The 15,000-nt window shown below is 41.6% G+C and overlaps 3 protein-coding genes across 7 annotated transcripts in view; 2 read left to right on the forward strand and 1 right to left on the reverse strand.

The window, feature by feature from the left end:
- The window catches only part of adprhl1 (ADP-ribosylhydrolase like 1), a 12,087-nt gene extending 6,767 nt beyond the window's left edge, over positions 1-5,320 (forward strand). For 2 of the 3 annotated variants that reach the window (XM_043238321.1, XM_043238312.1), the window contains exons 7-9: position 1; positions 526-679; positions 1,646-5,320. The exon at position 1 is cut by the window's left edge and continues 132 nt beyond it. In XM_043238321.1, the coding sequence (XP_043094256.1) occupies position 1; positions 526-679; positions 1,646-3,914 (2,424 nt within the window). In that variant the 3' untranslated portion in view covers positions 3,915-5,320. Of the gene's footprint in view, positions 2-525; positions 1,262-1,645 lie in introns of those variants that run through there. The other variant, XM_043238329.1, reaches the window with a different exon arrangement.
- Positions 5,321-7,400: 2,080 nt separating this feature from the next.
- grtp1a (growth hormone regulated TBC protein 1a) lies at positions 7,401-12,864 on the forward strand. The gene is made up of 8 exons (XM_043246029.1): positions 7,401-7,816; positions 8,482-8,633; positions 9,297-9,455; positions 9,607-9,731; positions 10,594-10,690; positions 11,358-11,530; positions 11,607-11,792; positions 12,533-12,864. Exons 1-8 carry the CDS (start codon positions 7,731-7,733, stop codon positions 12,623-12,625), a joined length of 1,071 nt encoding a protein of 356 aa, XP_043101964.1. The 5' UTR covers positions 7,401-7,730; the 3' UTR covers positions 12,626-12,864.
- Positions 12,865-13,229: 365 nt separating this feature from the next.
- Positions 13,230-15,000, reverse strand: part of lamp1a (lysosomal associated membrane protein 1a) — a 9,223-nt gene continuing 7,452 nt past the window's right edge. The window contains exons 9-10 of one of the 3 annotated variants that reach the window (XM_043245995.1): positions 14,705-15,000; positions 13,230-14,591 (exon numbers count right to left, since the gene is read on the reverse strand). The exon at positions 14,705-15,000 is cut by the window's right edge and continues 116 nt beyond it. In XM_043245995.1, coding sequence (XP_043101930.1) covers positions 14,977-15,000 — 24 coding nt within the window. In that variant the 3' untranslated portion in view covers positions 13,230-14,591; positions 14,705-14,976. Of the gene's footprint in view, positions 14,592-14,624 lie in introns of all 3 variants that reach the window. The other 2 variants (XM_043245986.1, XM_043246005.1) reach the window with 2 other exon arrangements.

A 15,000-nucleotide genomic window follows, 5' to 3' on the forward strand; every position in this document is an offset into this window, starting at 1 on the left:
GGTCAGGAAACACTCAGAACACACACACACACACACACACACACACACACTTTTTCAGGATCCATTGATAAATAGAAAGATCCAAAATTCAGCATTTATCTGAAATTAAAATGACATATTACATTATACATTACCTATACATATATACATAACATTCAAAAGCAAGAAGTAATTTTTAAAAAATATATAATTGCTATTTCTATTAATCATAATTGATTTATAAGGTTTTAAACGATTTCCGATAAATGCTGAAACCTGAAAGAATTCTACTTCTACTACTATGTTTTTAAGCAGCAAATCAGAATATTAGTATTACTTCTGAAGGATCTTGTGAATTAAGTAATGATGCTAGAAGCTGAGCTTCGAATCTCAGGAATAAATGACATTTTAACAGATAACGAAAAAAAAGCAGTTATATTAAATAGTAAAAAGGGGTGAAAAGTTGTTGCTGTATTTGGATCAAATGAATGCAGGCTTTAAATACCGGTAATGTCTGGTAGTTTTTAACCCGTGAGACTTGTTCAGGAGAGAGCAGTGCCACGGGGCTGATCGCCGGCTGTCTCTACGGCCTGCTCTACGGGATGGAGCCAGTTCCTGCTGGACTCTACCAGGATCTGGACAAGAGACAGAAACTGGAAGATCTGGGAGAACGGCTGCACCGAGCAGCGGCTGGAGAGAAGTAAAGCTCTGAGGCTCAAACACAGTCTGTATGGACGTTAAACCTCATAAAACCCATCCCACGTGAACGTGCCAAAACAATCAGACAGATATCCGGCAATGCGTCAGTATGCAACGTTAGGTCTTGCATGTGTTGCCATCTTTTAATGAAATAAACACATCTTATTGTTATTTCAGATCAGTTTAGTAATATCTATAAATATTCTATTTTAAAAATGCATCAATAAAAAGAAGCTGAAAAGAAGTACATACTTCAGTATACTTTATTTAGAACTTTGCAGTGAAATGTTTAAGTTAGCATTCATCTAAAAGTAAGCAATGCTTTAGAAGAATTGTCTGTGGTTAGTTAGTAGTTAACTACTGTGAAGTTTTACCAGAACCTTGTGAATCTGAATTGCTTTACATGTGACTGACACAAGATGGAGCTGTAACCCACGGCAACCTGCTTAGAGCAATGCTTTTTGGGTATTACTATACTTTACTATAATCAGCCGCGTGTTTAAACATCATTAAAGAAAAAAAAGGTTTTCTGTATATCTATTTTGCATTTTTAGCATTTGAAATATAACCTGTTTAAACTTAAGTGACTTTGCTCTTAATTCTGCTGTGAGTTTTTCAGAACAACAAATATAATATATAAAGAGGAAAACTGCACTAAGAGTCTCTTTAGCCAATCACACATGCTCTGTGCCTGTCAATCATCTTCTGGGTTGGCTGTTAATGTGGAGGGGGCGGGGTTTATGAGAGAGGGTGTGGTCAAAGCAGAGGTGGGCGGATCTAAATCAGAGACTAACACTCACAGAGTTGTCTTTTCCTATGAGCTCTTCACTTCAGTGACTCTAATACACTTTCCTACAATCCTAAAGACATTTATTGGTTCTGAATAACTTCCCTTTGGCTGTCTGCGTGTTATTCTGTGTGTAAGGAGTCACGTCTGAGTGCACAGAAACACACTTGTGTTCCACAGAGCTGAGAGAGACGGCCGTCAGATCTCCATCATCCCCACCCTGGACCGGAGAGTCGTCCAACGTCTGACCCTGGACCGCTCGACTCCTCCGGAGGTCAGGGCCGTCCTGGAGAATCTGCTGCTTTACCTGAGCCCAGGTCCCCCGAAGCCCGGGTCGGCGGCCCCTGGAAGAGCCCGTGTGCGTCTCACCGCCTTCCAGCTGCTCAGAGCCAGGTTTGTGAAGAGCGAGCCCAAGCCGGCGCTGACCCGCAGAAGAGAGGTGGGCTCTCTGAGCTCCAGACCCCAGCGTGTTAAACACACGTACGAATCAAGACCTGCGGCGAAGAGAAACACCTCCAGAGTTCAGGACATGATGAACAGATTCACAGCAGCCGGCAACAACCACCTGAAGAATCCTCAAACACGCAGACGAACGGCCGGATCCGGGTTCTCCAGCCTGATCAAGAGCTTCGAGACACTGGTGACGGAGAACAGCAGAAACGATTCAATACACAAGATCAACAAACTCAAGAACCAGTCCACCTCTTCACAAGAAACACCAACTGATTCACAAGAATCACTACAGAAACACGAGAACGAATCAACTGATTCACGAGAGTCACTAAAGAAACACGGGAACGAACCAACTCATTCACACGAATCACTAAAGAAACACGAGAACAAATTAATTGATTCGCAAGAATCACTGAAGTCTCACGAGAACGAATCAACTGATTCACGAGAATCACTAAAGAAACACGGGAAAGAACCAACTGATTCACAAGAATCACTACAGAAACACGGGAACGAATCAACTGATTCACAAGAATCACTAAAGAAACAAGAGAACGAATCAACTGATTCACAAGAATCACTACAGAAACACGGGAACGAATCAACTGATTCACAAGAATCACTAAAGAAACACGAGAACAAATTAACTGATTCACCTGAATCACTGAGGTCTCACGAGAACGAATCAACTGATTCACAAGAATCACTAAAGAAACACGAGAACGAATCAACTGATTCACAAGAATCACTAAAGAAACACGAGAACGAACCAACTGATTCACAAGAATCACTAAAGAAACACGAGAACGAATCAACTGATTCACAAGAATCACTAAAGAAACACGAGAACGAACCAACTGATTCACAAGAATCACTAAAGAAACACGAGAACGAACCAACTGATTCACAAGAATCACTAAAGAAACACAAGAACAAATTAATTGATTCACAAGAATCACTAAAGAAAGACGAGAACAAATCAACTGATTCACAAGAATCACTAAAGAAACACGAGAACAAATTAATTGATTCACAAGAATCACTGAGGTCTCACGAGAACGAATCAACTGATTCACAAGAATCACTAAAGAAACACGAGAACGAATCAACTGATTCACAAGAATCACTAAAGAAACACGAGAACGAACCAACTGATTCACAAGAATCACTAAAGAAACACAAGAACAAATTAATTGATTCACAAGAATCACTACAGAAACACGAGAACAAATCAACTGATTCACAAGAATCACTAAAGAAACACGAAAATGAATCAATTGATTCACAAAAAGCACTTAAACAACATGAGAACGAATCAACTGATTCACAAGAATCACTAAAGAAACACGAAAATGAATCAATTGGTTCACAAAAAGCACTTAAACAACATGAGAACAAACTAACTGATTCACAAGAATCACTAAAGAAACACGAGAACAAATCAACCGATTCACAAAAATCCCTAAAAAATTACGAGAATGAACCAACTGATTCACAGGAATCACTAAAGAAACTTGAGAACAAATCAATAGATTCACAAGAATCACCAAAGAAACACAAGAATAAATCAACCGATTCACAAGAATCACTAGACCGACACAAAAACAAATCATCTGATTCAGAAGAATCATTAAATCAACACAGATGTCCTTCTACAGGAACACATGACCCGGGCTCAGAGAAAGAGCTCAGAGTCCAGGACCTGAGTGAGAACAGTGCTGCTGAGGCGACTCTGAGAAAGACTCGATCGGGACATCCTTCTCTCGAGGTCTTAGACACGGAGTCAAGAAAGTCCCTCACACAGATCCTTCAGAGACCCGGAGCCCTGACGAACCCAGAGCAGAAGACCTCCGGCTCCGCTTCTGCTGCTCAGATTCAGACGCAGGAGAACGCCGAAGACACTCAGAAATACAGGAGCATGAGTTACTGTGACGCTTCAGAGAGAGTGTCCTACATCCCCAAAACCATCCGCTTCACGGACACCTTCAACTTCTGAGCTCTCCTTCACGAACGATTCCTCAGACAGTCTTCAGAACACAGCGATGATCAACGCAACTCACAATCACAGGAAAAAAACGGAATTGTTGCAGTTTTTTAAAAGATTGGAGTTTATATCTGAGTTAATGTCTTGAAACTCTGACTTTATACGTGAGTTTATGAAGTGTGTTCTGAGCGAGAGCCGGACAGGACCAGAACAGCATAAAACAAACCTTTCTGTGTGTATATATATATAAATATAAATATAAATATAAATATAAATATAAGGCAAACAGTTGCAATCAATTAATTTCAGCAACATTTAAATAAATTTAGTTCAAAGTTAGTCAACTAAATTTGTTTATTTATATGTAGATAAAATAAATAGAATTGACTAATTCTTTTCAAGGTAAGGCTTGCAATCGATTTCTTTTTCCAGTGTTTTAGTTAAAAGTACAGGCGCATTATGATTCTTATATAAAATATAAAATATTATAGGCATTTTTTTACCTAGTCGACAAAACCCGACTGTAGTTTAAACAATGCAAAAAAACACGATTAAGAGCTGATCAAGACTTATCCAGTGTTTGTGAAACGTCTTTCTTGATTTCATTCTTGATCTTCACTTTTATGCCACAGAAAGTTTTACTTGAATTGTCTTTAATATATAAATATAAATAAATGATACTAAATGCACTGCAAGAACAGACTCATCAAACAAGATTGTCTCGTTTCTAGTCAAAATAACAGAAGATATCTTCACTGTAAAAAACCTTGTTCTTGTTACTTATTCTTCTAAGTTCTTTCATCTTAAAAAGTTGACATGGTAAAATAGTAAACTTAAAAGTTAGTTGGACCAGAGAACAAGTCATCTTACGTTTTTAAGTAACCTGAACTTCTAAAGGGCTCAACTTAAATAGTTCAAGTTAGTTCTCAATGATTAGTGTAAATGATCACAGAATCCTGCTTCAATACTTCAAACAAAGACTAGAGGAGCTGAGAAAGATAGGACGAAGAGCTCTGGTGCACGGGATCTTTAAGATACTAAGAAATGAATTGATCTTTAATCTTATTCAGTTTTGTTGAGTCTTGATTTTTAAAGGAGACGTTTCATTTTCTACAGACATGTTCCACTTATATAATGAATTAGTTTACATATGAATGATAATTCTCCATACGCATTAGGCCACACATATCTAGGATCGCTTACTTTAGTAATATTAGTATAGACCTTCAGGTATTTTTACATGGGCTACTTTTATGTTAAATTATTTTACAAAAATGTATAAATATACAAAAATATCTTTTCAAGAAGAAAAAATGTCCTTTAAAGTTGTCCAGTGACGTTCTCAGCGATGCATATTACTAGGAAACTTATGAAACATGATCTCTATCCTAATGATTTTGTCATAAAAGAGAAGCGCATCATTGTGACTCAGGCGGTGTATTATCTCTACAAATATCCTCCTTTTATTATTTGAAAGTGTGTTTGATCTGAAGGTGTGTGTAAACAGAGCGTTTGAACAGACACACCCTCTTCAGGAGTGTGTGTGTGTGTGTCTGTGCGTGTGTGTGTGTGTGTCTGTATGTGTGTGTGTGTGTCTGTGTGTGTGTGTGTGTCTGTATGTGTGTGTGTGTGTCTGTGTGTGTGTGTGTGTGTGTGAGCGTGTCAGAGAGCGTCGTGATTGGCCAGATCTCACCATGTGCTCTGGTTAATCTGATGAGGATTAGTTAAGGGACTAGTTAAGGTGGCAGCGCTGCGTATGCGACCTCTCTTCACCTGTTTAAGAGGCGGGTCGTGGAAACAGGGTGAGCTGGATTATACTCCAGTGCTGATAGAAATAGCCGAGTAAACATGCTCTTAAATAACTAACTCTCTCATCTCCTTCCGGCAGTAGACTTAAATCACGACACATCACCCAAAACACTCCTCTGTGCACAGCTCTCTGTGCTTTAATCCACTCCATTCACTGACCACCACTGACCAGGATCAGCAGGATTTACTACAGCAGAGCAGATCTGACCGTCACGTCCCTCACACACACACACACACACACACACACACACACACACACACACACACACACACACACACACACACACACACACACACACACACACACACACACACACACACACACACACACACACACACACACACACACACACACACACACACACACACACACACACACACACACACACACACACACACACACACACACACACACACACACACACACACACACACACACACACACACACACACACACACACACACACACACACACACACACACACACACACACACACACACACACACACACACACACACACACACACACACACACACACACACACACACACACACACACACACACACACACACACACACACACACACACACACACACACACACACACACACACACACACACACACACACACACACACACACACACACACACACACACACACACACACACACACACACACACACACACACACACACACACACACACACACACACACACACACACACACACACACACACACACACACACACACACACACACACACACACACACACACACACACACACACACACACACACACACACACACACACACACACACACACACACACACACACACACACACACACACACACACACACACACACACACACACACACACACACACACACACACACACACACACACACACACACACACACACACACACACACACACACACACACACACACACACACACACACACACACACACACACACACACACACACACACACACACACACACACACACACACACACACACACACACACACACACACACACACACACACACACACACACACACACACACACACACACACACACACACACACACACACACACACACACACACACACACACACACACACACACACACTCACACACACACACACACACACACACACACACACACACACACACACACACACACACACACACACACACACACACCACACACACATTACTCTTAATAAAGTATTGTAATGTTGATACAGTTATGATCATACTGTACTTTTGATATACAGAGCAAAAGTCTGAAATCCAAAACCAATGATTAATGTCCTTTTAAAAGTCATAGTTTTTAAAAATTCTAAAACCTTTGAAGGTTTTATTCAGTTTGAGTCTCCTGGACTCTATGTTCGTTGGAAGATGACTGTATTCTGTAAAGATGCTTAAAGTAATACCTACGTATTCTCACTGTTTTACACGCAGGAACTGTTTACAAACTCGTTATAAGATCCTAATTAAAGACAGGCTCAGACAAGAGCCTCTAATTACCTTCTCATAAACCTGCTGAAACGCTGCGCGGGGAAAGGGCGTGGCCTGCACACGCAAGCCTGCACACGTCCATCAAGCTGAGGGGGCGGAGCTACGAGCTCTGACCCCCGCCCCTCCGCGCGCAACCTTTCGTACGTCAGTCAAACGAGGGGCGGGGCTCCGAGCTCGTAGCCCCGCCCCCTCGGCTTGATGGACGTGTGCCCTTGAGCTCTCTGGAGAAATTAATCGCAAAGTGTTCGCTATGGATGACGCGTCCAAACGCGCGCTCGAAGCAGAAGTCGGCGCGGTGTCGGTGTGATCCCCGGATTATCGCCGTCCCGCGCGAGAACGGAGCGTCGCGGGCCGTCGCCGAGGCGGCGTGGGAAAAGTTTCTCTTACGTGACGCGCGGGAGAAAGGCGTCTGGGTCGCGTCGCGTCGCGTCCATGCGGCACCGCGGAGCGTCCGTGATTGTGAATGGAGTCGCGGAGCTCTGAGGTCTGATCATGGAGCAACGCAACGGGACGCGACGCTCCGATCCGCCGCAGCTGCGCATCAACGCGCCGAGCAGCGCGAGAGAGAGAGCGGCCAGGTAACAGCGCACTACACAGTGCACACTACACAGTGCACACTACACACTACACACTAACCCCAGTGTACAGCGCACGACACACCGAGGACAGTTCTTACAAAACATGGTATGATTTATGAACAGCTTTATTCGTTAGATGGAATTAAATATCAAGTATAGACACACACACACACACACAGACAGGTGTCAGTTTTCCCAGGTGTGTCCTGATAACACACAGATCTTTGTTCATGCTCTTTAAGTTCTTATTTCGCCTTAAAAGTCTTTAAATGTCCTGGTTTTACTCGTAGAATGCATTGAAAATATCATTAAATATCAAAATACATTCCTTTATGCAAAGTGATCGTGAGTTTAGAGGAAATGTCTGGGAAATATTTGAATGATATTTGAATGGATGTTTTAGTCATGCTGTAAACTCGTTTCATTTTGTTTTCAAAAACATAAATAAAACGTTTTCATGAAATTGATTCAATTGATATTCTATCTATATCTATATGCATGATTAAATAATGAATATAATTAATATTATAATTGTTGAAGATCTGAATTCTAAAATGAAGTTTTTGTTAATTGATTTACAGACAATGAAGTACATGTAGAAATCATAGAGGTATTGTGTTGCTGGTTAGCTGGTTAGCTGGTTAACCCGTGGTCACCTGTTTCAGTGTGGATCCGTACGGCTTCGAGCGCTCCGATGATTTCGACTACGAGTCCTACGAGGAGCTGATGTCCGAGTACCTGGCCGTTCTCACCAGACGCTCCATCAAGTGGTCCAAACTTCTGCAGGGCAAGCGGCGAGTGGACCGCAACCTGAAGGGTGTGTGTCATCATCATCATCATCACCATCATCATCATCATCATCATCATCATCATCAGTCAAAACAGAACAAAGTCACTGTGGAATTTAATTAAATGTCTATATAAGGTTTTTATTTACTTATATTACAAAAACACATCAACATATAACATTATTTTAATAATATTATTAAATACTACTAAATATATATAAAATGTATTTGTAATTTTTTTATATATTTAAAATATTTTGTTCAGTAAAGTTTTTAGAATAATTATTTTATTTAATATTTTTATTGATTGGTAAAAAACTGGAATTAATTATTTTTTATAAATTAAAATGATTTAGATAATATTAATAGTTGAAATACAAAGCTGTTGAATTACATGTAATAGTTATCATATGATGCAATATATCTAACTCTTATATTAGTATTATCAATAAAAGCTACACAGTGTGTCTTTGGGTTTGAACAGAGGGAGGGACTCTTCATTTATCATCTTTCTTTCTTCTCGTTGTCATAATAATTCTTTATTCAGTCTTTTGATTCTGAGAAATGTAAACAGGTCCGTCCTACAACACTGCTGCTGATTATTCTGCTCTGTGTGTTTATGTTATTCATATGATGTGTGTGTGTCTCTCTCTCTCTCTCTCCCGTGTGTGTGTGTGTGTGTGTGTGTGTAGTGAAGCGGTACGTACGGAAGGGCGTCCCGAACGAGCACCGTCCTCTGGTGTGGATGACGGCGAGCGGAGCGCAGGAGCGTCTGGAGAAGAACCCCGGTTACTATCGGTCTCTGCTGGACGCTCAACATGACCCCCGACTAGTGGAGACCATCCGCACCGGTCAGACCTCTCACACACACACACACACACACACACACACACACACACACACACACACACACACACACACACAGATGTTACTCTGGAGGTGTTTGTTGTATTTCTTCTTGACTGTAGATTATGTTACTCTTTATTGTGTGGTTTTCTGCAGATCTGCACAGAACTTTCCCGGATAACGTTTACTTCCGTAAGTCTGCAGATCCGTGTCTGCAGAAGGAGCTGTTCAACGTGCTGCTGGCGTACGGACAGCACAATAAAACAGTGGGGTACTGTCAGGTACGTGATCACGCTCGGGTCAGTCACTGAATCAGTCGCATTCAAGGGAATCGGTTTGGTTTCTGAAGAATCAGTTGCATTCGGTTGAATCAGTAAACTTAAGAGCAAATAGGTTGTGTTTAGCTGTATCCGTTATATGTTATGTTTGGATGAATTGACTGCATCAGGGTGAATCAGTTGCATTCGGTTGAATCAGTCGTGTTCAGTCATGAGTCTATTGTGTTTGGATGAATCAGCTGCATCAGGCAAATCAGTCGAGTTCAGATGAATCACTTGCATTCAAGTGAATTAGTCATGTTCAAATGAGTCTATTGTGTTTGGATGAATAATTTACATCAGACGATTCAGTCGAGTTCAGATGAATCAGTCGTATTCAGATAAATCATTTATATTCAGATGAATCAGTTGAATTTAGGTAAATCAGTCAAGTTCAGCTAAATCAGATTAATCAGATTAATCATTCATATTCAGGTGAATCAGTCAAGTTCAAGTGAATCACTCGAGTTCAGATGAATCATACATATTCAGGTGAATCAGTCAAGTTCAGATGAATCAGTCAAGTTCAGATGAATCAGTCATATTCAGGTGAATCATTCGATTCAGATGAATCATTCTGATTCAGGTGAATCAGTCAAGTTCAGATGAATCATTCAAATTCAGGTGAATCAGTTTTGTTCAGATGAATCAGTTTTTTTCAGATGAATCATTCATATTCAGGTGAATCAGTCGTGTTCAGATGAGTGCCTGATGGGATACGTAGAGCTGGTGTCTCATGCAGTCAGTCGTTGTTTCAGTTTGTTTACCCGTGTAAAGTTTGCATGATATTTTAAATGCAAATGCCTGATGGAGCTCTCCGTCTCAGGGAATGAACTTCATCGCAGGATATCTGCTGATCATCAGTAGAGACGAGGAGACGTCCTTCTGGCTCATGGAGGCGCTGCTGGACAGAATCCTGCCAGGTGTGTTTCTGTGTCCTGATCAGTGCTTACTCATGAACACACACACACACCCATTAGAGGTCACAGAGTGTGTGTGTGTGACATGAGCAGATGTATTCTGAGCTCACGTCTATGAATAAACTCAGCTCAGGTCACATGGTTTGATCCTACAGCACTGCACTTCCTGTTCCTGCTAGAGCTCGGATCCACATCTGACTGACAGAACATCACCAAGAACATTAATACTGTGTGTGTGTGTGTGTGTGTGTGTGTGTTTACTGAGGCGTTTTCTGAAAACTTTTTACATTTATTTAAACTTGAATCATTTTGTGATTCTAAAAGGTGCTGATTCTGTATGTTCTTTAATAAAAATAACAGAAACATTCAATTAATTATCCATTTAAATAATTCATTTTTGAATTTTAAGTTACTACTAAAATATATATTTTTTTAATTTTAATTTTGGCATATTCATTTTAAATATCTATTGTGTTTTCAGCATTTTATACTTAACTAACGTTTAGTGTTTCTAGCATTTTATCATTCTTATCAAATATGTGTGTTTTTTGGCATTGAATTAGGTTTCCGTTACTTTCAACACACTCAGTTAATTATTGTTTTGTGTTTTTAGCATTTTATTGAAATCCTATTCTTGAAGCAGTAGAACTGTGACCTCTGACCTCCTCAGATTACTACACGCCGGCCATGCTGGGTCTGAAGGTGGATCAGGAGGTTCTGGGCGAGCTGGTCCGGATCAAGGCCCCGGGGGTCTGGAGGCTCCTGCAGGATCACGGGGTGATGTGGACTCTGGTGGTCTCTCGCTGGTTCATCTGCCTCTTCATCGACGTCCTGCCGGTGGAGGTGTGTCTAGTTTCTGTCCTTGAAGCTCCTTTGAGTTTGTTAAGACAGGAACACTGATCCGTCTTGCGTTTCTCAGACGGTTCTGCGGGTCTGGGACTGTCTGTTCTACGAGGGATCTAAGATCCTGTTCCGCGTGGCTCTGACTCTGATCCACCATCATCAGGACGAGATCCTTCAGGCCCAGAACCTGCCGGACGTCTGCGAGCGCTTCAAACTCATCACCAGAGGAGCCTTCGTCGAGGACTGCCACGCTTTCATGCAGGTACTTCCTGTTCCTGGAGATCCAGCTTCCTGCTGAGGTCAGACACACCTGGAGACCTCCAGAAGCAGGTCTGGATCTCCAGCTTCGACATGATTGCGGTCTGTACGGTTTTTAAAGTTAAAAAGAGTCTCTTCTGCATTTTTTTGATCAGAAATACTGTAAACAAAAACCTCAAACATTATTAGAATGTGTGTTAAACTGTTATTTTTTTCTGTGAAGTGCTGCTCCTGCTTTAATGAATCCTGAAAAATAAAATGCATCAGAGTTTCCACGAAAATATTAAGCAGTAATATCTGAGCAGAAGAGAGACATTACGAAAGGTTGATATTTTGGTTTTGCGAGTCCCCAACAATCAAAAAACATTTGAATAAAATATACATTTAATTTGACCTTATTTGTTCAATGACTCTCAAATGATTCGTTCATCGATTCATTTCCCCAAAGCCCTCCGGTGATTGGTCGATTTCATTTAAAGTGAGCTTTTTCAGCTCCTAAAGAGACTCCTAGTGGTGAAGAAAGAATCTGCATTTTCATTCAGACCAACAAGTGGGCGGGAAATATCTGAACTTCATGAAATGGTTGGAGATTCATTTCCATGATTCAGAGTCGACTCTGTCTTTTGAGAGACAATAACTTTGCAGGGTGTCAGCGTTTTCAGAAAACCGTAATACGGGAACGTTTAATAAATCAGAGACGGTTTGATCTCACGATTCTTTCTGATCTTCTTCTTGTGGTCTCAGAGGATCTTCCAGGAGCCCGGGACTCTCTCCAGGTCTACGCTCACTAAACTGCGTCAGAGCTGCCGGGCTCGGATCACGGCCGGAGAATCCTGACGCTCTAAACATTCCCTGATAGTGTGCACTGCACCTGACGCTCACTCAGTAGTGTGCACTCTCGGACTCTCATAAAGATGTATTTTCTTACGTTTGTAGAGATTTGAGTAGATGTAGAAGAATCAGAGATGCTGGACTCGATGTCTTTAAAACTTCCTCTTCTTAGTCTGAGACCAATAATACTGTGACTTCAGCTCTTCCTGCAGCAGGTGATTAAACTCTGACCAGATCTGACCATCCAGCGGCTCCTGACTCGCTTTCATTCGCTCCAAGAAACTTATTCAAAAAAAACACTCAGTGTCCTAATAGGGTTAGGTTTTGTTTTATTTTTAAAGGTTTGTACATTTAAGAGTTTTTAGCATTATGTGTTACATTCTTAAAACAAGAAAATAAATGCTGATTATCTGAAAAAATAGATTTAATTTTGTTTACTGAAATCCAGCTGAAATAAAGCATTTGCTTAAAAACGAAACGATTAGAAATGTTGAGTTCTGTTATTAATGTTGCAAACGACTAAAATCAAAGTAAAGCTTTAGATTTCTGAAGGATCATGTGACAAAGTCTGGAGAAATGAACGAGTTTTCATGAATCAAACAACAACGAGTGTAAGTCATTATTTATTTATTAACCTCAAACCTTGAAGCATAAAAATAACCAAACATTCACTACAAAAATATCAGCGCAGCAGTCATGTGACCAGACGAATCACCAGACGTGACCGGTGGGCTTCATCTTCATCATCATCATCATCACTGTCAGGAAGCTGCTGCCGATGAAGATGATGAAGATGATGATGTCACTGACATGCACTTTAGATGTCTTAGGAAAGCACAAGATATAGTTTCAGACTCACATTTATTCACTTCCCTTTTCACTCGAGCAACAAAATGAACTTCATCTTCATCATCATCATCATGTTTTTAGGGTTCAGGTTCACACAGATTCACTGCACGAGTCTCACAAAACACCACACTTTAAATCTGTGTGAGCAGACCCCTTACAGCTGTGTGTGTGTGTGTGTGTGTGTGTGGAGGATCATGGGTAATTCACCAGCGGCTCTATTCAGGTTTCATGATCCAAGAAACAAGAACAAACATTAATTATTTACATCAGGTGTCATTTAATGCCAGCGTCTCTCTCTCTCTCTCTCACACACACACACGATCTGATATAAACTTGTTTCTACATGAATCCAATTAAATTCAGTACACTAAAAGGTTCAGCATTTTAGAATAAAGAGCGTGGGTGTCTCAGGATCAGTGTGAACTACCCACAGCAAGATTATTAGAATAAAACAAGTCTGATTTGATGAGGATGAATGAGACTGAAGCTGTGTCTAGTCCATCACACACACACACACACACACCTTACAGTACACACATACATTGACCTCACGGAGAAATCACACACACTAATGACCACTGCAGTTGACCCTTGACCCTCACAGCGATCTCTCACACACACACACACACACACAGGTTATATCTGTGGTCAGGTAATAAAAACACATTCTGATTAATTGCAGGTGGATCAAATCATTAATGTCGCAAATATTAACTGCATTGTGTGAAATATGAACCTGCTTTCAATGCACTTTTTCCTGCAGAGAGGAAGTGTGTGTCGTGTGTCGTTCAGGTTCAGACTGAAGTTACTAAAGCCTTCGAAAGCAGCCCAAAAACAGCGTCTTGGGTTTCTTTGCTCTGTCCAATGATCATGTGATGATGTTTGAGCTCACCCGCACATCTCTAACACACACACACACACACACTGCAGCTGACCCCTGACCACACACACACACACACACACACACTGCAGCTGACCCCTGACCTCTCACACACACACTGCAGGTGACCCCTGACCTCACACACACTGCAGGTGACCCCTGACCTCACACACACTGCAGGTGACCCCTGACCTCACAGCGATCTCACACACACACACATACACACTGCAGCTGACCCTTGACCTCTCACACACACACACACACTGCAGCTGACACCTCTCACACACACACACACACACACACACACTGCAGCTGACCCCTGACCTCTCACACACACACTGCAGGTGACCCCTGACCTCACACACACTGCAGGTGACCCCTGACCTCTCACACACTGCAGGTGACCCCTGACCTCACAGCGATCTCACACATACACACTGCAGCTGACCCCTGACCTCACACACACACACTGCAGCTGACCCCTGACCTCACAGCGATCACACACACCCAGACACTGCAGCTGACCCCTGACCTCACACACACACACACACACACACACTGCAGCTGACCCCTGACCTCACACACACACACACACACACACACTAATCAGAGCGCAGACGGAGTGTGATCAGATGGTCTGGTATCCGGCGTG

The sequence above is a fragment of the Puntigrus tetrazona genome, chromosome 1, assembly GCF_018831695.1.
Source record: "Puntigrus tetrazona isolate hp1 chromosome 1, ASM1883169v1, whole genome shotgun sequence".
Taxonomy (NCBI): domain Eukaryota; kingdom Metazoa; phylum Chordata; class Actinopteri; order Cypriniformes; family Cyprinidae; genus Puntigrus; species Puntigrus tetrazona.